We start from the raw sequence: 26465 nt of genomic DNA, 5'->3' as shown, positions 1-26465 counted from the left end.
CCCTATGTCACAAGATGGGTTGCCAACTGGCTCGCTGACGGAACCCACACTGTGTAAGTAGCAGACTCCAAATCCAACTTCAGACAGTTGACAAGTGGAGTACCACAGGGTTCAGTCCTGGGTCCTCTCCTATTTGGTATCTACTTTTCTGAAGTACAGGCTAACACAGAAGGTCTGGCTAACCGCCATAATCGAAACTCCTAACTATGTGGACATCCTACAAAAGGGCCTCACTGAGACAGATGCTTGGTGTCAAAGCCTTGGCCGCAAGCTCAGTGCCAAAGTGCATTGTCATCCTCTTTGGTAAAATCTCTGTACCCATGAGCTACCACATAGGTGGTAGTCTACTTAACACCGAAAGTGTGATGAGACCATGGGACGCAGGTGGACAGTAGTCTCTCATTTGATAATCACATCTCCACAGTAGTCAGAAAATCCTTCTTCGTGGCACACTTCATCACAAAATGTTTCTCATCCAGGAAAAAAGAGGTCATTGTTCCCCTCTACTTGTCGGTCATTAGACCCATTATAGAGTACAACGCCCCTTTTGGTATGTACCTCACAAGACATCTACAACAACTGGAAAGGCAGCAGAAATACCTCACAAAGATGATTACCGGCCTCAGATGCCGTACGCAGACCATCTCAAAAAACTCCAGCTTTACTCCGCAGTCTCTGCCTAATATACAAAGCCATGTCAAAGCCAGAGCTGTTGGACATGCTCCACTTAAAGAAATCCCAATCCCTCTGAGCTACATACTCTTGGGACCTAAACCTGGCCAACACAATAAACAGAACATGCTGGAGGGATAGATTCCTGTCCCAGAGACTTCCCATACTCTAGAACAAACTACCTATCTATATCCAGCAAAGCTCCTCATTAGCACTCAAGAAAAATTTTGATTGGTTGGGAAATAGGAAATTCACCCCGGGGATCACCTCTGTGGCTCTACTCGACAGGTGCACAGGAAAATTATTTTCTTGGGTGGCGAAAGCCAGGCTACCTTTTTGACTAGGCTTGTGTAGGCCCTAGGGCCAATAGCCTAGTACCTACCTATGAACCAGTGGTTTATGCTGTGGGCCAACTTTTACTTGAACGACTTTGCTGCAATATCTCAGTTGTAAAAAAAAAAAAAAAAAAAAAAGTTGCTACTAAAAATAGAGTAAGGCACTAAGGGTATTTTCCCAGGGGTATTGTGAGGCATATGCACACCCATGTACTTTTTTGCTCTTTAAAAGATGTCCAGCCTGTGTTCTTTTTAATAGTTTACAGTATTTGTTTGTAGTGCATTTTTCATGTAAAATAATGTAACTGATTGCTGTGCAGCATTATAACTTAACGTCTGAGTAATTCTTTGTAAGAAATTGTCAAGGTAATCATTTGGGGATCCGTTTGTAGTAACTGCTGTGTGAAACTGCGCAGTTTAGAGTTTAAATGTTTCCCAGTTGTAGCTTTGCCCATTTTGGACTTGAGGTGCACTAATTTTAGTGTTACAATTCGGGTGGTTGATGGATGTCCTTCAAGGATGCATCTGCAGTCATCACATATGGGTTGTCCTGCCTCAGGCAGCCTTTCGGAAGGCCGGATTCCAAAGTCTGGGTCTGGCGTCGGCTGATGTCACCCTTTCCTCGACGTCAGAGCGCCTGGGGTATAAAAGCGTCAGCCGACGCCATCTTCCTCCGTCTTTCTTGCCGCGTGGTGCCCGAAGCAGAAGCAGTTCGCAAGTGCCGGTCGGCCAGCTCCTGTAATTCAGCTAAACCGAAGACTTCAAAAGCTAAGTACCCCGTTGGGGACTCTTTCTTGCCTCAGCCGATGTCAGATAAAATTAATAATTGTTTAACTTGTGGGAAACAAATACCTCATAAGGATTTCCACTCTTACTGCCTACCTTGCCTAGGCCCAGACCACGACGTCTCGGCCTCTTCCGCCTGTGCTTCCTTCAACCGACATACTCTTAGACGTCGGGCGGAGTTCGCAGAGGAAATTTTTGGGGCTAGTTTTGCTTACAATATGCCGTCGGAGACTCCGACTTCACATTTAATAAAGAAACGGAAGGACAAGGACCAACACACATGGTCCGCGGTTTCGGCTGAAACCACGGCCAGGCCTACCGCGAGTGTCTCTGTCTCGGCTGAAACAGAGTCCTTGGTACTTCCGTCCACCGAAACCATACAACGACAAACTCTGCCCCGGAGGCCACTACTGTATCGGTTATTGAATCTCCCTTAGAATTTGGTGTCCAGGAATCTTCCGACACCATTCCCTTAGACAAAACTACACCAGCATGTGGTGGAGCCAGGCCTCCTGCATCCATGTCTATTAAGGCATTCACAAGGGCTAAAGCTGCTAAACACTCAAAATCTATGCCTCCCAGGGTTATCTCTCAGGGACCCACTACAGGTTCTCAGATCCTTAGTCTAGCAGAGGACCTTATTTCATTAATTAGGGGCTCACAGCCTCATCCGGACAGGAGCTCTCAACCTCCTACAGAAAAAAGGCCCAGGGTTGAGCCCCCTGATCCCCACTCCTCAGATGAGGCCTCTGATGGCTCTGCTCTCTCTGACTACCAGGAGGAGGCTTTTTCGGCCTACGAGGATTCTGATGCAGAGGGATCTATCCCTTCGGCCTCCCCTCCTGAAGAGCTGTCCTTTGGTGAAACTCTGCACACTATGAGGGAGCATTTCCAATGGCAGGGCCAGGAATTCTCTGATTCCAGGAAGAGATTAAGTACCTTCTTGCATTTGCCTCAGCATAGACCTTTGGCTATTCCCCCTGTTTTGAATGTCATTGATGATGTGTACTCTGAGTCTAGCACAACCCCTGACACTCTCCCTCCGGCTCCTGCCAAACCCGATAGGTATTACAGGGTCCCGGAATCAAATCTTTTCCTTTACAAGGCCCACTCTGCTGATCCAGAAACTATTTCCCAGGGCTCTAAAGGGGTTGCAGCTGTCACTACAAAAAATCCACTCCCCTCTGAAAGGGAGTCCAGGGCTTTAGAGCGATGGGGTAAAAAAGTGTTTACTTCTGCTACCCTTTCTATGAGGGCTTTAAATTGTCAATTTCAGATGATACAGTACCAAGAGTATTTGTTAGATGAATTGCATAAAAAACTGTCTTCACCTGAACCCCTAGATCGCAAATCACTTCAGGATCTGGTACATAATTCTCAACAGGTTAGCCACCATTTCTTGCAGTGTGGTTATGATGCATTGGAAGCTTCATGTAGGTCAGCTATGACAGGTGCAGTCATACGTAGGCATGCTTGGCTGAAGGAACAATCTCTGCCAGACCATGTTAAAGCAAAGCTTCTGGATGCTCCACTAGAAAAGCAAAAGTTATTTGGCTCCACTGCTCAGGAGGTCTTAAAGAAATTTGAAGAAAAGGCAAAATCTGTACAAACAGTCAAAGATTTTATGCAAGTCCAACCACCAAGATTCAGCAGATATTGGCCTTCCAAGAACTGGTCCTTTCCAGACAGAGAGATTTCAGAGAGGCAAAAACAGGCATGCCAGAGGTAGAGGGCAAGCTAGAGGCTCCTACAGAGGACGTCAATGGCAGCCTCCCAACCAGAGAGGTAGTGCAGGGCCTACAACTGCTGCACAAGGACAGACTCAATGACTTTACTTTGACACCGCCAACCAGGGTTCAATTGGAAGCACCTTTGGGTGGAAAGCTTTCTTTATTCTCAGAAAATTGGCACATTATTACAAGGGACAAATGGACACTACAAATAATAGACAAAGGATACAGGTTCCATTTCCACACATTACCGAAAAGAAAAGGCATGCCAGACCTGCCACCAAATCAAAGGCCAGAGGCTTTAAAACAAATCTCCAACTTAATGCAAATGAAAGCAATAGAAAAGGTTCCTCTCTCAGAACAAGTCCAAGGATTTTATTCCAGACTCTTCCTTGTTCCAAGAAAAGAAAAGCAATGGAGGCCTATTCTCGACTTGTCTGCACTGAATACTTATCTCATTGTGCCAAAATTCAAAATGCTGACTCTACAGCAACTCCTTCCCATGCTGGGCAAGGGGTCTTGGCTGGTAACTCTGGACCTGAAGGAGGCATACCTGCATGTCCCTGTCAGACAAAGCTGCAGAAGACACCTCAGATTTCTTGCAGGTTCAGAGCATTATCAATTCTCAGCATTGCCCTTTGGCTTATCTACTGCGCCCAGAGTATTCACGAAATGCCTGGCATCAGTAATTGCACACTGCAGACTTCAGGGGATGCAAATATACCCGTATCTGGATGACTGCTTTATACAAGCGGACAGCCAACAAACTTTGGTAAAACACTTGAATTATGCCATCCATCTTCTTCAGGCCTTGGGATATACAGTCAACATTCACAAGTCAAGACTTGTACCATCCCAAAGAATAACTTTTCTGGGTGCAAATCTAGACACAACCACCTAAATGGCTTTTTTCACAGAAGAAAAACAGTCAAATACCGGATTACTTCAAAAACCTGTCAAGACAAACTCAGCTGACTGCAAGAAAAATCCTGCAGGCCCTGGGTTACATGGCTTCTTGCATTCTTCTGATTCCTCAAGCAAGGCTACATATGAGGAAACTACAATGGTACCTAAGGAGTTTATGGACTCAGCACAGTCACAGCTTGGAAACTTTGATACCACTCATCCCATGCCTTCAAAGTGAATTTCTGTGGTGGGCTCAAGCAAGCCAGTCAAGCAGAGGTCTGCCCTTCAGCAAACCAATAGCCAGCCAAACCATTACAATGGACGCTTCAGACCATGGATGGGGAGCGCACATGGAGGGAAGGTGCATTCAAGGACTATGGTCACAAAAAGAGCTACGCATGCACATAAACCAAAAGGAAATGCTGGCAGTGATACATGCAATCGAGGCCTTCAAGCTATTTCTACATCAAGGCCACTTGCTAATAAGGACAGACAACACCACAGTTATGTGGTACATAAACAAGCAAGGAGATACCCATTCCTACCCTCCTTGCAGACTGGCAATGAATCTATGGGAACTCTCCTTGACACTCAATATAGAGCTACAATCCCAGTTTGTGCCAGGAAAGGACAATATACTGGCGGACAGCTTAAGCAGGAACACCATGGATACACATGAATGGATGCTGCACCCAGATATCTTCCATCACATAACACAATCATGGAGGAGACTGGACATAGACCTCTTTGCCTCCCCACACAATCATCAGCTTAAGAAATTCTGCTCAAGGACATACCACCCACAAGCATGGAAAGTGGACGCCCTCTCTTTCAGCTGGAGAACTCTAACAGTGTATGCATTCCCACCTCTCCCATTAATGACCAAGGTCTTACTGAAGATCAGGGCAGAGCAGCCAAGAGTGATTCTGATAGCTCCGGACAGGCCAAGACAGCACTGGTACCCATTGCTAAAGAGTATGTCACGGACGAAACCATGGCTTCTTCCACAATGGCCGCTTCTCCTGACACAGTACAATTACAAAACTCTGCATTCCAACCTGAAAACATTGCAACTAACTGCCTGGAAAATACCTTTGATTCATCACCAGGATAAGCTCTCCAAGAGAGTGAAGGATATCATCATGGAAGCTCGCAGGCCTTCCACAAGAAAGGCATACTCAGCAAAATAGAGAAGATTTCACACCTGGAGCACCTCAAAGGGCCTAGATGCAAAAGTTATGGACATGGGACATATCCTGGAATATTTGGCAGAAATGCTCCACAATGGCCTGTCTTATCCTTCCATTAAAATTCATGCTTCAGCAATTTCAGCAGAGTACAATACTGATCCACCTGTCTTCTCTCATCCTCTCCTAAGACAGTTTCTAAGAGGAATTAAAAACATTAATCCTCCAAGGAATCCACCAGTGCCTACTTGGGACCTTAACTTCGTGTTGGAAAAACTAACACTGCCTCCCTTTGAACCAGCAGCATCTGCAGAACTACAGTTCCTGTCTTGGAAGACTGCTTTCCTTCTGGCCATAACCTCAGCAAGAAGAGTATCTGAGTTACAGGCCCTCATGGCAGTGCAGCCATTTCTTCTCTTTCATCAAGACAGAGTCTGTTTGAGAACCAATCCTTCATTTATGCCAAAGGTGGTATCCAGGGTCTCATTTAATCAAGCTATTCACCTGCCTACCTTTCCAAATCCACAAAACAAAGGGGAAAAGCTTCTGCACACCCTGGACATACACAGACAGTTGCGCTACTACTTGGACAGAACTAAAAGTTACAGAAACACTGACCAGCTGTTTGTAGCATATGCTGCTAGTGCACAAGGAAAAGCAATTTCAAAACAGACAATTTCTAAATGGATAGGAAATTGCATTCGTTTTTGTTACTCTTTTCATGGAAAAACTGTGCCAGTTAACATTAGACCTCATTCGACCAGAGCCACAGCCACCTCCACAGCCTTCTTAAGACGGGTGCCTCCCAAGGACATTTTAGAAGCTGCTACATGGAGCTCTGTGCATACATTTTCCAAGCATTACAATTTACCTTTATGTATAGTCTGTATATTTTCGCCTCTAAATATTTCGGTTCTCTGTTTAATTATCCAGTAATGTCATCGGTTAGCCATCTGACTACCGGGATTCTGAAAAAACACAAAGATAAAGACAGAGACAGGCCGCTGAGGTCCAAAACTGCCGACGACACTTCTCCTAAGCCAGTCGCCAGTTCGCCGGTACTCAGTGAGGCGCTTTCGCAGCCTGCAGGCCTCTACTGAGACACATTCGGAGTCCGGTTTGCCTCAAGATGCTTCAACTATGGAACCCGTGGATGTCTCTACCTTGGATGGGTCCGAAGCCGCTTTCCTTCTCCTACCTCAGCATAGGCCTTTAGATATTCCTCCTGTACTAGACATTGTTGATGATGCTTTTTCATAATCTAGTTTGTCCCCTGATTCCCTGCCTCCTGCTCCCAGGAAACCTGACATACTACAGGGTCCCTGAGTCCCACAAGTTCCTTTTCAACAATCCTATTGCAGATCCCAGAGACTATTTCACAGGGGCCCAAGAGCATTAAGGCTTCTACTGCTAAAATTCCTACCCCTTTTGATAGAGACTCCAGGGTGCTGGGTAGATGGGGTAAGAAGGTTTACACTTCTGCAACCTTGGCCATTAGGGCTTTAAACTGCCAGTTTCATATGTTAAAGTATCAGTAACATGTTATTGGACTGCTTAAACAAAAAAATATGTTGATTCCTGACTGTGTGGAAAATAAAGAATTACAGGATTTAATGCATTCTGCTGAACAAGTTGGAAAACATACTTTGCAATGTGGTTTTGATTCATTAGTGGCCTCTTGCAGGGCTGCTGTTACTGGGTCTGTGCTCAGAAGGCATGCTTGGCTTAAGGAGCAGTATTTGCCTAATCATGTTGAAGCTAAATTGATGGATGCTTCTTTAAATCAGGACCGCCTGTTTGGCAACAAGGCTGAGGAAGTTCTTAAAAAGATGGAAGATAAAGCTAAATCTATGCAAACTGTTAAAGATTTTTTACAAGTTCAGCCTCCTAGATTTAGTAGGCACTGGCCTTCTAAGAATTGGTCCTTTCCAGCCCCTTCCAGGTCTTCTCAAGCCAAACCCAGACACAGCAAAAACCCCAGGTTTCAGTCCCAGGGGACACACAGAACTAAGCAGTGGGGGACCTCCACTTCCAAATCTGGGAATAATAAGACTCCCCCCTATGGTAAACTGTCTCAATGACTTCCTTTTAAAATTTCCAAGCACTTATAAACTGACTGCCCCTTTGGGGGGAAAGATTGCTCTTCATGCAAAGAATTGGGAACTCATTTACCCAGGACAAATGGGTTTTAAATGTAGTGTCCCAGGGATACAGATTTCACTTCCACATGTTGCCAACACCAAGTGGGTGGCTGGACCTACCCCCAAATCAGTGGGCAGAGGCCCAAAAACAAGTACTTTCTCTCTTAAGCATGGGGGTTATTCAGCTGGTACCAGAAGATGAAAAGGGACAAGGTTTCTACTTGAGACTTTTCCTGCTACCCAGAAAAGACAATTCATGGCATCCTATCCTGGACCTGTCTACTCTAAACACCTTTTTGGAGATTCCAAAATTCAACATGCTGACTCTTCACCGGTTACTCCTTATGCTAGGGAAAGATGCCTGGTTGGTAACACTAGATTTAAAAGAAGCATACTTGCATATCCCAATCGGGGAATCTTGCAGAAGATACCCACGCTTCAAAGCAGGCTACACGCACTATCCGTTCTCTGCACTGCCTTTTGTGAATACCCTGGGCGCAGTAGATAAGCCAAAGTGTCTAGCTCCAGTTATTGCATTTTGCAGGCAAAGAAATTTTCAAATATACCCATACCTGGACGATTGTCTAATTCAGGTAGAAAGCCAGGACATACTTTTGAATCATCTGTCCTTTGTAAAAAGGGTTCTAACTTGTCTGGGGTACACCGTAAACTATAAATAAATCACACCTGGTACCCTGTCAACAAATTATATTCCTGGGAACAAGCTTAAGTACAACTTCCCAGATGGCTTTCCTCACGCCAGAGAAACAAATTAATTTGACAACCTACTTCAAACAAGTGGCCACAAAAACCCTGCTATGTACAAGACAAATACTGCAAGCCTTGGGGTTCATGGCCTCCTGCATTCTTCTAATTCCATATGCAAGACTGCATATGAGGAAACTACAGTGATATCTAAAAAGCCTATGGTGTCAAGATTCTCAAGACCTAGAAACAATGATTCCTATCATACCTTGCCTACGCTTAGAGTTCCTTTGGTCGACAGAGACCTGCCACCAAAACAAGGGACTACCTTTCACACCAACCCCTGCCACCCAAACCCTAACAGATGCATCAGACTATGCATGGGGGGCTCATCTGGCAGGGAAGTTCATTCAGGGCAAATGGAACCCAAGTCAAATGCACCTGCATATCAATCAAAAAATGTTAGCTGTACATTATGCTCTGACAGCCTTCAAGGACCACATTCGTCCAGGACATCTAATGGTAAAGACAGACAACACCACTGTTATGTGGTACATAAACAAGCAGGGGGGTACACATTCTTACCCCCCTCTGCAAACTAGCTATGGCATTGTGGAACACAGCCTTGAGCTACCAAGTGCACCTACAAGCTCAATTCCTGCCAGGAAAATTAAATACACTGGCAGACGGACTAAGCAGAAACCTCATGGACCCACGCGAGTGGAAACTGGAACATAGAATTTTCAACATGTTGACAAGCAAATGGAGGAGCCCAGATTATAGACCTGTTTGCCTCTCCCCAGAACTACCAATTGGACAAATTTTGCACAAGGACTTCCCACAAACAAGCCTGGAAAGTAGCTTTGTTGCCTGTTTTGTTAATCACAATCGGTTTATTGGGTGAGAGTTGTAGTCATTTTGGAGGAAGGAGAGGAGTGTCTGTGTTTTGTATTTTGGAAAAAAAACCTATCAGTCTGTGCTCCCCACCCCCATCTGCCTATGCTCTCCAAAGTACTGCTAAAAATCACAGGACAAACCAAGGACGATTTTGATTGCTCCAGACTGGCCGCGCCAACACTGGTACCCCCTCCTGCGCAGTCATGGCTTTCTCCATGGCACCTGCCTCAGACTCCTTCCCTGCTGTCTCAGCAGGAGAACCAGATTCTGCACCCTCAGCTTCTAACACTGAATCTTGCAGCCTGGCTAATTACTTAATCTCTCCTTTACCATCCCTCAGAAAACCTGTGATGGATATCATTTAAGAGGCAAGGAGGCCAAGTACTAGAAAATCTTATGCTGCAAAATGAAAGATTCTGTGTCTGGAACCAGTCTCAAGGGATGGAGCACAGTAGCGCCCAATTTACCTCAGATTTTACAATACTTAACCGAGATGCTTCACAAGGGCCTGTCTTTTTCCTCCATTAAAATCCACGCCTCAGCCATTTCAGCTCATTATAACACAGAACCTCCCATCTTCTCTCATCCACTGCTCAAGCAGTTCCTCAGAGGGGCCAAAAATTTGAGACCACCCAGGAGAGCTCCAACCCCAGCCTGGGACCTTAACTTTGTCTTGGAGAAACTCACTCTAGCTACTTTCGAGCCAGCTGCTACTGCAGACTTAAAATTTCTTTCTTGGAAAACAGCTTTCCTTTTAGCAATCACTTCAGCTAGAAGGGCATTTGAATTACAGGCCATTATGGCAGTGGAGCCTTTCATCATCTTTCATGTGGACAGGGTGTCCCTCAGAACCAATCCATCCTTCATGCCCAAGGTGGTATCCATTGTGGCTCTTAGTCCATTCACTTGCCAACCTTCTTTCCCAATCCACAGAATAAAGGGGAACGGATACTGCATTCCTTAGATGTGCACAGACATCTTAGATTCTACTTGGACAGGACTAAACCTCAAAGGAAATCTGAACAACTGCTAGTGGCATTTGCTGCAAGGGCAGAGGGGTAGGCTATTTCAAAGCAAACTATTTCTAAATGGATAAGCCATTGCATTCATTTCTGCTATAAGCACCATGGAAAACCTATCCGCCAGGGGATCAGACCTCACTCCACCAGGGTTGCATCTACCTCTGCAGCCTTTCTCAGAGGCATCTCTACCAGGGACATCCTAGAAGCTGCTACCTGGAGTTCTGTACATACTTTAACCAAGCATTATCATTTGCCAATTTTCTCTAAATCCAGAGCTGGCTTTGCCACTGCAGTCTTGCAGGGCCTTATAGCTGGCCCTAATGCTGTCTAAATTACTCCTTCCAACCATAGCTTTGGGAATCTACCCAAATGTAATGACTGCAACAGTGAAACACTAAGAACATAGTACAGTTGTGTACACTTACCTTAAATGTAGATGTTCAAGTGTATTCACTGTTGCAGTCCTGGTTACCCTCCCTCCAACCCCCGAACTTCTTTTGGCTATACCTCTACTTTTCTTTACTATGCTTAAAAGCCTTTTTGGTGTATTTGCTTTTTTGTTGGAGGTATATATTTGTACTTTTATATTTAATTGTTTCCCATTGGGGGGCACCTGACATCTGGGCAAGAAAAACTGATGTAATGGCATCGGCTGCATGTTTTATACCCCTGGCGACCTGACGTCATGGAAGAAGGGACAGCAACCGACGCAGGACCCAAGACTTTGTTGGTCAGGCCAACTGAGGGCTACCTGCAAGCAGATAACCCAAATGTAATGACTGCAACAGTGAATACACTTGAACATCTACATTTATGGTAAGTGTACACAACTGTACTTTTGTCACCCTGAAAAAATACCTGTTTGCTGTGAATCAACTGGTAAAAAAGAGCAGCCAAGTGGTTTTGTAAACATGCTGTTGGTACCTAGCTATAATGACCACTATTGCAATAGCTGACTGTCCCTCCATCTCCCTTTTTATATACTTTTCTTGCTGTTGCCAGGGTGTAAATTTTACCACTTCTGATTTTGTATATAGTTACTCCTTTGTTTCCTAGCATAATTTCTGATGGCTCTTGTCTCCCTCATGGACAAAAGAAATGCTGTGAGGCTTTACATGTTCTGAATGTCCTTTTGTAGGAGCTATACATGAGTTTGACAGTTGTATGTGGAAGGAGCCCAAAGATTTAAGCTGTCTGGTTGCAGGGAGTAAGACCCAGCTTTAGGCTACAGCAGCAGTGATCTACTGGAACAACTGCTGTTATAGGTTTGTAGGTGTTTGCTAGTCTAATGACCACAATGGCCTTCTTAAGCCTAGCATGCATCCCATATCTCTGGCAAGTTCTTATACCCTTGATAAGTGTAAGCATGGGCCTGAGAGATGAACCATTTACAGTTACCTGTTTGGATTAGATACATAGGTGCTAAACCAGGGATGAATTTCCGGTTTCCCATCCAATTGTCCAAGTTGCATTTGAACTGGGTTAGGGAGGAACTCTGCTTCACATGGATGGGGGAGCCTGTTCCATAGGTATGTATCCCAGAGACTACCCCCATCTATCTCTACAGCATGTCCTATTTATATCACAGGCAAGGTTTAAGTCTTTAGAATGAGTAATTCTGGTATGGTCTGTTTTGTGGATATGCAGGAGGTCCATCAGAGTGGGGTCTGACAATGCCCTATATGCCAGGCATAGATCTTCCCTCAAAAGCCTGTAGAAGACAGAAGGAGGCTCTTCGTTGTTCCTGCTAGACAGAGGCACAGCAAACTTACCTTAAAAGGGCTATCTTCTGTGACCTACTATACAGAGGCACAGTCAATTTATCTAAAAGGGTGGCGCAAGCCAAACACACTCTGGCTAGGCTTATAAATGCACTAGGGCAGATAGCCTAGTATCAACGTATGAACCTAAGACAGAATACAGGGATAGGGCCTTGAGGTGGTCTGCATAGGCTATATTACTTGCGCCCTGTATTCTTTTAGTGAGGAACCTCAGTGGACGTTCCAATTGTTGAATATGCTTGGATAGGTACATACCAAAGGGGGGCATTGTACTCTATGATAAGTATGATGAATACAGTGGAACAATGACTTCCTTGGACTTGGATGCCATACCTTTGTTTATAAGTTGCGCAACATAGAATGATTTCCTCACCACTGTAGAGATGTGATGATCAAAGGCTAGATTATTATGTATGTTCCAAGTCCCTGACTACCATGTCAACTCATTTGTGTTGTCAATATGATGGTTAGCAGGGATGGATGACTTCCCAAAGGACACTATTATGCATTTCTTGGAATTTAGTTTTAGTCCCTGGGTCTGACACCAGTTGTTTGTCTGTGTTGGCCCTTCCTGGAGAACATTTGTGTTAGTGTGAGATTCAGTGACCACTCCTAATTTGCAGTCATCTGCAAATTGAGATATCCAGAGACCACTGACATTGGCTTTGACTTCTGAGAAGTAAATGCCAAAAAGGAGTGTTCCAAAGACTGATCCCTGAGGCACTCCACTTATGACTGGCCTCTTTGTAGAGGTGGACTTCCCAATTCTAACTTCCTGGGGTCCTGTCTGTGAACCAGTTGGCTATCCACCAGGAGACATACGGTTTGCACCTAACCTCTTGAGTTTGTGAACAATGCCTGAATGGAGTATTGTGTCAAATGCCTTGGCCAGGTCAAGCTAGGCAGTATGAATGGTTTTGCCCTCATCCATTACTTTGGTGACCTTCTCAAAGAAGTCCACCAGGTTGAGTAGGTATGATCTGCCCTTGACTAAAGCAAACTGGGTTTGGTCCAGTGTCTGGAAGTTTACCATATCTCTGTTGATAATCTCCATGATACTTTCCATGGCTTTACATATGAGACTAGTGAGACTTTTGGGTCTTTAGTTTCTAGGGTCTGGAGATGGCCCACCTTTGTTCAGAGGGATGACCCCCACCTTTCTCCATTCATGAGGCATGAAGCCTGTTTGGAGGCTGTAGTTTAATAGTAATTCCAGAGGCCCTGATAGGTCATGTTTCATGCTATTTAGAAGGCATCTCGGGATGTTGTCCGGGCCCATTGATGCAGTGTTCTTGGTCTTAGAGAGAGCATTAAGGACCTGTTCCCTAGTGATACAGGGGGAGTTATATATGATATTTCCTGAGGGAAGGACTTAGCCTTAGAATAGTTTACTGGTTTAGCCAGGGGTCCAGGTTTTATTTTTACTTCAAAGGAGACCATTTTGTGATCTGACCTTGCCAGGGAAGGCATTAAAATAGGGGGTGTACAGCAGTCTCCCATATTAGTGAGGACCAGATCCTGTATGGTTGCACCCTGGTTGGTGCATTGACTGTCTGTTCTAGGAAGTTTGTATTTACAAAATCCAGGCATCTCTGTGCATGTATGTTTGGTGTCTTGTAGGATTCACAGTTAATAGTGGGGTAATTAGTCACCCATGAGAATGGTATCTGGTTGGATGGTTAGTGTTTCTAATAGGTTTAAGTGCACGGTATGGGTTTCCGTGGTCATATAGGGGGACCTGTAGCTTGCAAGGGAGTGGTATTGGATTTTACCTATGGTGATGTAAACTTGTGGGGCATTGTCCTGTTTGACCAGCCTTGAAGTATATTCCATTTTGATGTAAATGGAACCCCCTCCACCTTTTAGTCCCTGCCTGTGAAGTGGCTGGTCTAAATGTGTGGAAGGCATTATAACCTTGCATTGTTGGTGTGCTCTCCACGGCTTTAAACCACGGGTCCGTGACCGCACAGACATCTGCATTCTCTAGGGTAAAGAGGGCTTCTAGGGAGTGGAGTTTTTATTTAGACTCCTAGCACTGAACAGTAATATCATTTAGATTTTCTTGGAATTGATTTCCTATGTTGAAAGTACTTTCATATGGGCATTGCTTAAAAAGGCACTGTGGGGGAAGACCATATTCAAAGGCTTAGAGAAGAGAGATGCAGACCATCCCTGGCAAAGCAGCGTGGTCTGTTGACCATCTCCTTCTATGCTGACAAATATTGCACCCCCTTAGAATGACACCAGAAACTAAGGCAATTATTAAAGTCCATCATCTTTTGTTCGTGTTGTGGCATCATCTTTGGAGAAGTTAAAATGCTGCTCAATGCTTGCCTCATACCAGCCTGAGAAACGTATTCCAAGAACTCTGATGTCTCTCTTCATGTAGTCTAGGGAGGTACGTCTCTGGTCATTTACTCCCATATGGACTATTATGGGAAGGTCACTTGCTCAACTATACTAGTCTGTCCAATACCTCTTGTATTGAGCCAGTTTGACACCTGATGTACTAGGGTTAAAGTGAATTTGGTCATTGTCATTACTTCATTACGAATGTTGTGGTAGTTAAAATTTTCAGAAGAGTAAGCCAGTGAAATTCCTTTGACCTGATGCTTTTTATATCATTAAATAAGCTGTAACATACATGTTTGCACTGATAATGACATAGTTAACAAAAGCTCATGTGACCATGATAACAGCGTAGTACTGCATAGGATACTGAGAAGTTGTTGCATTTCCATACAGATCTGTACATTTTTTTAATGGTTACAAGATTTCTGATTGAACATGTAGGCTGAACTCTGAATCGCAGAAATAACTGAAAAAAGTTACACTGTTTAATTGAGTTTATTGACTTTGGCTGCATAAGTTTAGATATATATTTTGTAGCCGGTAATTTCTGTAGTATCCCCCCAGGATTGTACAGTTCCCACACCTTTGCTACCTCTGAGGTTTCACAGCATGGGGGAAAAAAAAAGCTTAAGACTGTGTTTAAGTAATGGAGAAATGACAGGAAATGGGGAGGAGTAGCACATAGTTGTTTTGGGGAGTTTGAGTGAGGAGTGGAGAAAAAAAAAGTAGGTGTTCTGTAACTTGTTTTACAGTCTGCAAATTACCAAAGAAGACAAGGTGTCTGTATTTTAACATTGTCTACACTTGAATCATTTTATTTTTGGTGCAGTTGTTTAATTTTCATTCTTCATGCGTGTAATCCATGCAGCCAGTTACTTTGATGTGCAGATGACTTTTGAATTTAAACTGTTAGGTATTCAGGAAGGGCTAAGGGTTTGTTGTATTCTTTATGAAAACTTTAATTTCTACTTTCTTTGCTATACTTTATCCATGCAAGATGTTAAGGTAGTGGAAAAATGAAGGAGATGCCATTGTACAATGAGAGGTTAATTATATGTAGTTTGTATGTACTGGTTTTCTGCATGGTGTGATTGATTTTACATCTATTTACTGAGAGATAGATGGAGACTGTAACAATGTCCTGATTTGTTCTGATCTTGAGCTTATCTGTGACATTTCAAAGACAATTTTTTAATTTGTTTTAGTGTTACATAGTATGTTATGTAGTTACAAACATTATAATGGGTTTTGCACACTTTGTTGGTCCTGCTGGGTTCTTCAAAAGGGGAGAATGGAACCATACCCATGCATCAGACTTGCCAAGGAGTTGCTGTGAGAGCCCCATTAAAAAACCTCTTAAAATATTAAAAAATCAATTAAGATATCAAAAGAAAAAAATGGAAAACATTTAACAAGCAATGTTCATCAAATTTATTTAATTTAATGACTGACTTGATGAAACAATGATGAGAAAAGAAAACCTACTAAAAATCATTGCTTTATCATCTTCTTTCGGTTGTTTCCATTAGCGGTCGCCACAGCGGATCATCCATTTCCATTTCTTCCTGTTCTCTGCATCTTGCTCTGTCACACCAACCACGTGCATGTCCTCTCTCACCACATCCATAAACCTTATCTTAGGCCTTCCTCTTTTACTGTTACCTGGTAGCTTCATCTTTAGCATCTTTTTCCCAATATACTCCGCATCCCTCCTCAGCACATATCCAAACCAATGTAATCTTGCCTCTCTGGCTTTTGTCTCCAAACCTTCCAACCTGGGCTGACCCTCTAATATACTTATTCCTAATCCTGTCCACCCTCGTCACACCCAGTGCAAATCTTAACATGTTTAACTCTGCCACATCCAGCTCTAACTCCTGCCTTTTTGTCAATGCCACTGTCTCCAACCCATATAACATAGCTGGTCTCACTACCCTCTTGTAGACCTTCCCTTTCACTCTTACTGGTACTAGTCTGTCACAAATCACTCCTGACACTCTTCTCCACCCGCTCCATCCTACCTGTATTCTTCTCTTCACCTCTCTTCCACACTCACCATTACTCTGAACTATTGATCCCCAAGTATTTAAACTCATCCACGTTCACCATCTCTACTCCTTGCATCCTCACCATTCCTCTATCCTCCCTCTCATTCACGCACATATATTCTGTCCTAGTCCTGCTGACCTTCATTCCTCTTCTCTCTAGAGCATATCTCCATCTCTCCAGAGTCTCCACCTGTGCCCTACTGTCACTACAGATCACAATGTCATCTGCAAACATCATAGTACACGGGGACTCCTGTCTGTTCTCGTCTAGCAACTTGTCCATCACTGTTGCAAATAAGAAAAGGCTCAGAGCTGATCCTTGATGTAATCCCACCTCCAACTTAAACACATCCTTCACTCCCACCGCAGACATCACCGCTTGTCACACTACCCTCGTACATATCCTGTACCACTCTTACATACTTCTCTGACACTCCCGACTTCCTTATACAATACCACAACTCCTCTCTAGGCACCCTATCATATGCTTTCTCTAAGTCTACAAAAACACAATGCAACTCTGTACTTCTCCATCAACACTCTTAGAGCAAACATTGCATCTGTAGTGCTCTTTCCTGGCATGAAACCATACTGCTGATCACTAAGCATCACGTCCATTCTTATCCTAGCTTCCACTACTCTTTCCCATAACTTCATGCTGTGACTGATCAGTTTAATCCCTCTGTAGTTACTACAGCTCTGCACATCACCCTTATTCTTAAAAATCTGTACCAAAACACTTTTTCTCCATTCCTCAGGCATCCTCTCACTTTCCAAAATTTCATTAAACAATCTGGATAAAAACTCCACTGCCATTTCACCTAAACACCTCCATGCTTCCACAGGTATGTCATCTGGACCAACAGCCTTTCCATTCTTCATCCTTTTCATAGCTATCCTTGCTTCCTCCTTGCTAATCCATTGCACTTCATGATTCACTATCCCTACATCCAACCTTCTCTCCCTCTCATTCTCTAACCCCTCAAAGTACTCTTTCCATCTGCTTAACACACTCTCCTCGCTTGTAAGTATGTTTCCCTCATTGTCCTTTATCACCTTTACCTGCTGTACATCTTTCCTAGCTCGGTCCCTCTGTCTAGCCAATCGGTACAGGTCCTTTTTTCCCTTCTTAGTGTCCAACCTTTCATACAACTCTTCATTTGCCTTATCTTTAGCCTTCGCCACCTCTCTTTGCATTCACCTCATCTCCTTATACTCATGTCTACTTTCTTCATCTCTCTGACAATCCCACTTCTTCTTTGCCAACCTCTTTCTCTGTATACTCTCCTGTACTTCCTCATTCCACCACCACCATGTCTGTGTCGTCCTTCCTCTGTCATGATGTCATACCAAGCACCTTTATAGCCTTCTCTTACTAGCTCTGCTGTAGTTACCCAGCTATTTGGTAACTCTTCACAGCCACCCAGTGCCTGTCTTAACTCTTCTCTGAACTCCACCTCACAATAACTGTTTTTCAATTTCTACCATTTGATCCTTGGTGCTGCCCTCACACTCCTCCTTTTCTTGATCACCAACGTCATCTTACAAACCACTATCCTATGCTGCCAAATGTTGCTTATTCTTACCATTTCCTATTCTGTCTGCAGTGAGGGAACATAGTCCAAAGTGTTGTAGAAATCACTGAGCTCAACATTATATATAAGGACATAAAATTTAGGAGTATTTTATTTAGATGACACATCAAACTAAAAGATTTTACATGTTTAATTCTCTGAAGAAAAAGTAAACCAGTTTTGGATGGTGCACACATTTCACTAGCCTTCATGCCTTGGTTTGAGATATTAAAGAGTTGCATTCTTGGGTATATTTTGAGTTACTGGCTGTCTTAATATGCAGTACATTGATTGCTGCTAATAACTTGTTTTTGTATGGAGGGAGCAGCAGTCATTAGTGTAAATCTTCCGATTTATCAGCCCGAATACACACATCCTGCAGTGCATCCAAGAGTAATTTACAGTAGCCTCATGAGCCTTGCCACTACTTTATGGATCTTGTGGTTTAAATAAAAGCATACTTAATATTACACCATTCATTTTTGTTCAAAGAAAGTTGATAAAAATGGGGGGCAGTGTTGATTTATTGATTTTTTTTTTAGAATCTGTGTGCTTAGCAGAGAAGTTTCTGTTGCTTTCCTTGTCATAGATTATATTAAGTCATATTTTTTATGTTGGGAGAGTGGCCTTCTTACTTGCATGGATTTGTTAAGGGGTCTCTCTGTTTAGGAACTCTTGCTCCATGATTTATTTTCTAGCCATTTTTGTTTTTCAGACTCCTGGAAGGAAGTGTGTTGTAGTTATTAGCAATGAAGTAAAGAAGAAATGGGCAGAAGAGTCTTAGAAAAATGGCATTATATGTTTGCTTAAGCAGAGTTATGTAAACCTTGTCTGTTTTTTACTAAGCAAGAAAGACTGTTTAGTTTTAATTAAAGCATGTAGGTTATTCCCCCTCATAGCCATACTTAAGGAGGTTTGTTTGTTTCTTGCTAACCTGCAGGTCAGAAATGGTCACATTAAAAGAATCACAGATAATGATATCCAATCACTAGTCTTGGAAATTGAAGGAACAAATGTCAGGTGAGTTTAATGCTTTACTTCGTACTATGGTGTAGATGTTCTTTGTAGTTAATGTTGCAGTACTGAATTGTAGGTGAAACCCGCAACCATTCTGATTTCCAGAGCCTTTGCATCATCCTTAGCCGATGGACATCTGAGGATATCTGTACATCAGGGTATAAGAAGGGCATCCATCGGCTCCATCTTCAGTTGTTTCTAGTTGTGCACTCTGATGTGCTTTATCATCTCTACAGTATGCTCGCAGTCCATAAAGTTGGCTTGATCTTTCCAGAGTTTGTACAGTGTACTAGTCAATTAAGTACCCTGTTGGGGATTTTCCTCTTCTAATTTAATGTTTAAAAAGATTAATAGTTGCTTGAAGTAAAGTCCCGCATAAAGCTTTTTATTCTTTGTGCCTGTTCTGTTTGGGGCCTCAGCAGGACATCTCTAGTTGTCCTGATAGTGCTAAATTTTGAGTGTACACTCTTAAATGCAGATCTGAAGTCTTAGCAGCTTATATGAAGTTCTCAGTTTTGGTTCCTCCTGTGTCTTCACAAACTGCATCTGCTAGTATCATTCATAAAAAAAATAGAAAGAAAAAGAATCTTAATATTGCTAATGCCTTGGCCCATGCCACTAAGTTGATCAGTGATTCAGGAGAGGTGCCCCTGGTCCAGCAACTGCTATGCCTGAACCCACTGGTACAACCCCTTGGGAGGCATCCACAGCTTCAGGCCTTTCTTTCACTTCTTTCACCACATCATTCTGTTGGGTCTGAGGTTGCTCTGTAGACACATTCACAGTGCCCTGGTCTGGTGACTGCTGTGCCTGAACCTTCTTGAAAATAGTCCAGGAATTCATGAGGTTCATGAAATCTAGTGAACCCAATGATGCACAACAACCTTTCATAATCCTTCTATATTTGAATAACTGGTTCTCTTCTCTATCTGTTAGTTTGGAATGTGACCTTCTGAATGCAGCACTACTGAGATGTGCTTTCTAAAGATTGGAATTGGCAAACGCAAAAAAAATTACTTCTGTAATTAACAATGTGATATACAGTTGACAGTCCGCAGACATACTTAAAGTAATGTTAGTTATACTGTTATTACTTCCAGATGTAAGAATAAACTGCAAAGTTATTTGGTGAATGAAGTTTACTTACACTGAACAATGGTACGTCTGATTAATGAGGAGTTTTCCTTTGGGGTTAGGTGGTGTGTGTGTCATCACTTCACATCAGCTTGTGAGCTTTAAAGGTTAACAGCTGAAAACAGCTTAAAGCTGCACATGAAAAGACTAAATAACTGGTAGATAACACTAGAGAAATGAGATAAAAAGCATTAATTGAAATACACAGTACTGAAGAGCGCAATAGACTAAGCAAATCTCTGAGAGGCAAGAAAATGTGCTGTGAAACAAGGGCTGTTCCTGGGATACAGAGTAGTAATATAGTTGCAAGTTAAGGGCTATATTTTGAAGGAATAGTAACAAAAATAAGCAGTGTAGACTGATTTGTATTTGGTAGTTTGTCGACACTGGGGAATGTTATCCATAGAGTAAAACATGCCTTATAGATGTAAAATTTGCAAATTGTAAAGCAAAGCCATTTTGCTAGGGTTTGCAACTGCAGAATTAACAGTAACTTGAATGAGGAAGATGAATGTAAGAAAGACAGTTTAGTATAAAAGTCCTAAAATGGCTGCTCTTGACAGTCTTGTATAAGAGAGAGAAAGATAGTTAGTTTGAGGACCTTATAAAAAATGAAGCAGATATCAGTGGTAAAAAATAGACCAGACTGATTTTTGTGTGTATAGATGTAGTGAATGAGCTTAATCCTTATGCTAGACAAGGCACAATAGTTGGTGTTGAAAAGTAGAAATGTGAATTATTTTAAGGAGAATAAATTAACTATGGTCAATTGATATTTTCAGGAAAGTGCTGCCAGTTTAAGGCCGCTGTTGCATATATTTTAAAATTAACTGCTTTCATTAAAAGATTGTTTGGACAGTCCATTAAAGCTGAATCAATGTTCCTTACACTGTTAGAAAACTATTCTCTAAGTTAGCTTATATGCTATATAGAGCAATCTGATGGAAATAAAACAGTGTAATGTAGGCTAAAGATAAAAAACATGGTAACGCCATTGCTGAAATCACAATGACTTATTTTCATTATTTAGGCAAATAAAAATATACTGGGTTAGACTCCATATAGACTTTCTTTAATTACACTTGTAGCAAAACCAGGCAAGATGGATTCCTTTTAATCAGAAATGGAATGTGGACAATGAATTTTAAGATTTTATTACAAACTGTAATTAATTATCCAGACCCAACAGTTTGGTCTCCTCATTTTTGTTGCCATTTAAACTCAGAAGTCCAAATGAGTTGAAGGTATTTCTGACTGGCAATAGCTAATTAGGCCATAAAGAGGAAGAGACTTCTCACATCAACAATAGGTGGCATAATTACTGAAATGAACAGTGCATCTGTAGTCAGCAAATTGTACCTGTGGTAAAGATCATCAGGTTGAGTTTCATCCAAAGAACTGTCCCCATAACTTTTCTTCATATTAGTTTAAAAATAGTCTAAAATGCTCTGTGTTTAATGTCTCCAATTCTTTTGGTTTTCTAGTCTAGTACCATTACTGGAATGGACCCCTTTCCTAAGTCAAAATATGGTTAAGATTAAAGTTAATGAAATGATTTATTTGATGTTGGCCAAAAGTGCTCTTTGCAGCACCTGCAATGTGCCCCAAATTGACTCCTCATGTAATTCATATGGAACCTCATGTAATTCATATGGAAGAACATTTATTAGCAGGGTGTCTAAATACATGGAACTCCTAAACAAAGACATTGGTAACATCCACACTCTGGACCCCACCCAGTTCGGGTTTGTGAAAGGCGGGTCATGCCTCCTGAACCTGATCGACTTCTTTGAGGTAGTCGCCAAAGCCGTAGACGAGGGTAATGTGGCTCACACAGCCTATCTTGACCTCGCCAAGGCTTTCGACGCCATCTCCCATTCTGGAATTATAGCTAAACTCACTAAACTTGGTATAAATCCCTACATCACAAGATAGGTTGCCAACTGGCTCACTGACAGAACCCACACTGTAAAAATTGCAGACTTCAAATCTGACTTCAGATCAGTGACAAATGGAGTACCACAGAGTTCAGTCCTGGGACCTCTCCTGTTTGGTATCTACTTCTCTGAAGTACACTAACACAGAAGGCCTCTGGCTAAAGTTTGCAGATGGCTGCAAACTAGGAGCCATAGTAGAGTCCCCAAATGATGTGGACATCTTACAGAAGGGCCACAGTGAGACAGATGCCTGGTGTCAGAGCCATGGCCTCAAGCTCAGTGCCAAAAAGTGCATTGTCATCCCCTTTGGTAAAAACTCTGTACCCATGAACTACCACATAGGCAGCAGTCTACTTAACATTGAATGTGCGATAAGAGACCTTGGGACCCAGGTGGACAGTAGGTCTCTCCTTTTGATAATCGCATCTCCACAGTAGTCAGGAAATCCTTCTACGTGGCACACCACATCGCAAAAGGTTTCTCATCCAGAAAAAAGAGGTCATTGTTCCCCTCTACTCATCACTCATTAGACCCATTATAGAGTACAACGCCCCTTTTGGTATGTATCTCACAAGCTGGAAAGGCCGCAAAAATACCTTACAAAGAGGATTACTGGCCTCAAACAGATGCCTTATGCAGACAGTCTCAAAAAACTCCAGCTTTACTCCGTCGCATATCGCCTACTCAGAGGTGATCTCTGCCTAACATACAAAGCTATGTCAAACCCAGAGCTGTTGGGCATGCTCCAGTTAAAGAAATCCCAATCCCTCTGAGCTACACACTCTAGGGACCTAAACCTTGTCACCACAATAAACAGAACATGCTGGAGGGATAGATTCCTGTCCCAGAGACTTCCCATACTCTGGAACAGAATACCTATCTATGTCAAACAAAGCTCCTCATTAGCACTCTTCAAGAAAAATCTTGATGATTGGATGGGTAATAGGAAATTCACCCCTGGGATCACTTCTGTGGTTCTGCTTGACAAGGGGCACAGGAAAATTAATTTTCTTGGGTGGCGAAAGCCAGGGTACCTTATGACCTCCTCGTATAAACTGAACAGATAACTCCAGAATATAACCTAGCAAACTTAACAGCTTAAAAAATACCTCCCTCCAAGCTTGTTCCATGCCTCACAGCTTCTTCCACCACCACCACCAGCTAATTGCTCCATTCCTGGTAATAAATACCTCCAAGCTTGTTCTGTGTCTCATGGCTTGTTTGGTAATTGTTCTAGTCCTGCTTGGCTGGAGCAGCCGGAAATGCACATGAACATTATGCTGTTGAGCACTTGAGCTTGGTTCCGATAGGCTGCAAGTCTGTTTCACGGAGCTGACGTCATCGCGCATGTGATGACGTCAACTCAAAAACGAAAAAAAAATTGAAAATAAAAAAGCCGGGAAATTTCAAATTAAGGGGTGCCACTTTGGAATCGTGGCACCCCATTATTTGGACCGCAGAACTGGTAAAAAATGAGAAATTTGGTACGGTTAGGAGGTCTGGTTGTGGGCAATGAGTAGTTAGTTGAAGTTTGTCAGCTGGTTTGGGAATTCAAGCCATTTTATCTGTTTTAATGCAAGGCAGTGGTATGTTTTATAATGCTGGTTGGTTACAAATGTAGCTATTTTGTGGTAGCAGGAGGCTAATTTTGATTTATATGTAATGTTGATATTTGTAATTATAGGGGAAGCCTGTAATAGAGGAGATGTGTTGCTGCTAAGGTAATCTTTGCTTGATCTGTCCGTGTTTAGCCATATATGTGGCAGAGTTTTGGTGAGTTGGGTGGAACAGAGTTTTGGTGAGTTTTCTTTATGGAATGAAGTATGTTCTGAACAAATTTGTGGTTGCCCTCTATTATGAGTCCAAGTACTTTAGTTTGGCTTATGGCTTCTATTTTTGTGTTATTTGAGGTAGTATGAAATGTGTGTTTCTGGTTAAGGTAGTGTTTTGGAGTAAATAACATAAGCTTGTTTTTTGGCGTTAAGCATCAAGTTAGAATTGTTTGGCAATATTTCAGTGTTGATGAAAGATTTTTGAGTGATTTCCTGTAATTTTGTTATGGATGGGGCAGAGCAGATGAGGGTTGAACTGTTGGTGTATTGTATGAGACTGGCAAGTGATGTAGTGGTATGAAGTTTATTTATGAAAATGTTAAATAGAAGGGGGATGAATATAACCCTTGGGGAACACTAACAGAGATTGGTTGAAATGTTGAAAGATTTTATTGCCATTTAGTTGCCTGCTGAAGATTGCATAAATAACTGTGAAACCAGGAGAGGGAGGGGTAAGTGAGACCTAGAGTTGTAAGTTCAGAGAGGGGCTTTTGGTGGAATACTGTCATATGCTTTGGAAAGGTCAAGGAAAAGTGAAAGAAAGAAGGTTGCTCTCATTTTTGTATTGAAGAGGGCAGTAGCAGTACTGTGGTTGAGCCTGTCATGCTGCATGTTGTAAAGGAGGTTGTGTTTGGTTATGTGTTTCATAAGCTGAGGTTGAATACATTTCTCTGATTTTAGAGAGGGGTGATAGGATAACAATAAGTCTACAGTTTAACTCTTTTGAAGTACCTCCTTTATGAAGGGGTTTGATGATGGATTTTTTCTTCTGTTTTGAGGAATTCATTGGGAAGGTTTTTGGCAGCTGAGGCTGTTGCTTTTAATTTGGCTAGTAATTTTTTATGGTTTAATTTTAGGACTAGCTGAATACCAAAAGACAGTATGTTGCTTTCTAGAACCGATAGAAGTTGGAGGGGGTGGAGTGAGTTGATCATTGATTAGTAACAGAACTGGGTAAAATTAGTGCTAAAATGGACTCTGTCTTTTGAATGGAAGGACACTGTGTAGTGGTATGACCATTGTGTACTACTTTATTTAGAGAGGACCTAAAAAGCTTGGGGTGGTTTTAGTGCTTTTGTTGCAAATTACTGTAGTAGTTTTTGTCAGACATAATGTTGGTACAGTTTCTGGGATATCTAGTACTTTGGTAGGCCCGTTGTGTATTATTATTACACCATTCTTTCCATGCCTTATCTTTTTGCAGCATGAGCTGTTTGGTCTCTTGAGCAGCCATGATGCTGTGTTAGTTTTTACCCTTCTTGTCCTATCTTTTGCTAAATCATGTAGTATTTTTAGGAAATATTATACATTGTCGTCATTACTCATCAGCATGTACAGGATGATATCTTGTTGGAAGGTGCAAGTTATTGGGCTGTATTTTTATGATGGCTTACAGTTTGAGTTTAATTTTTCCTGTTAACCAGGTTGGTGTCTGTTCAGCATACACATGTAAGTAGTTCTTGCACTTTTAGCCAGTGGATGGGTACTGTATCTGGGCTTGGGGTTTTCCATTTAGGAGTTTTTCTTAATTTTGTTTCAATTTCTGTGGCTCTTCATCCCCCTTTCATGTCCTGTACATTTGAACTTCTTACTGTTTCTTTTACTACTTCTATCCATTCATCACCTTTTTGTTCCAGAGGGCCTGCACAGAATTCTCCAAAATGTGTCTATTTCTTCCTTTTTTGCTGGTATTTCTATTCCTTTTGCCTTTTTTACCAGTTCTGTATAAAACTTTAATGGGTCATCCGTGATTTGCTTATTTTGTACTTTTCCTTTATATTTATGTGTGTATCTTTCGCATTTTTCTACCTGTGCTGGTATCTTTAGTTTATTATTTACAAGATAGATCCTGGTCTTTTCTGATGCTGTGCATTGCTTTTATCAGGTCTATCTTCCTAAGTATTTTGGTTTGATCTGTTCCCTTTTCTGTACACTTCTAACAGTGACACTTCTTGTCTTAATTCCTTCATAGTTACTTCCGGGATGGCATTTGATTTCTTCTTTCCCTTACTGTTCTGTGTTTTTGTGGTAAGACTTAATATTAATTTAGCTGCACAGTAATATAGCCTGATTACTTAATTATATAATAAAAATGTCATTAATAGTCTTGATTTATTGTAGTCATTTGTTTTATCAGACCTCTAACATGTTTGGTCATATTGACTTTCTGTAATCTATTTCATTGGTCTTAATATGTCTAACTATCTCTGTTAAATCAAGTAACTCCTTCCATAGGTAATTTTCTTCTGAAGTTAGGGCACATTCTTTGTTCTGTTTCCTGTGGGCATTCTATAGAATGTTCCAGAAAACCTTTCTGTGAAATGTTCTGTTCAGATGCATCCTGCATCATCCATTGCATTTTCATATGGGAGCTCACTGGCCTATCACTCCACAACATTGACTGCGTCA

General features: G+C 42.1%; 1 protein-coding gene across 3 annotated transcripts in view; it reads left to right on the top strand.

The window, feature by feature from the left end:
• CFAP20 (cilia and flagella associated protein 20) overlaps nt 1-26465 on the top strand; it is a 476007-nt gene that overhangs the window by 77570 nt on the left and 371972 nt on the right. For all 3 annotated transcript variants that reach the window (XM_044081330.1, XM_044081331.1, XM_044081329.1), the window contains exon 3: nt 19077-19156. In XM_044081330.1, the coding sequence (XP_043937265.1) occupies nt 19077-19156 (80 nt within the window). The remainder of the gene's footprint in view (nt 1-19076; nt 19157-26465) is intronic.

This window comes from Protopterus annectens, chromosome 8.part0, assembly GCF_019279795.1.
Source record: "Protopterus annectens isolate FY-2018-M chromosome 8.part0, PAN1.0, whole genome shotgun sequence".
In the NCBI taxonomy this organism is placed as follows: Eukaryota; Metazoa; Chordata; order Ceratodontiformes; family Protopteridae; genus Protopterus; species Protopterus annectens.
Note: the sequence above shows the minus strand (reverse complement) of the source record. Positions and strands in the feature narration are given on the sequence as shown.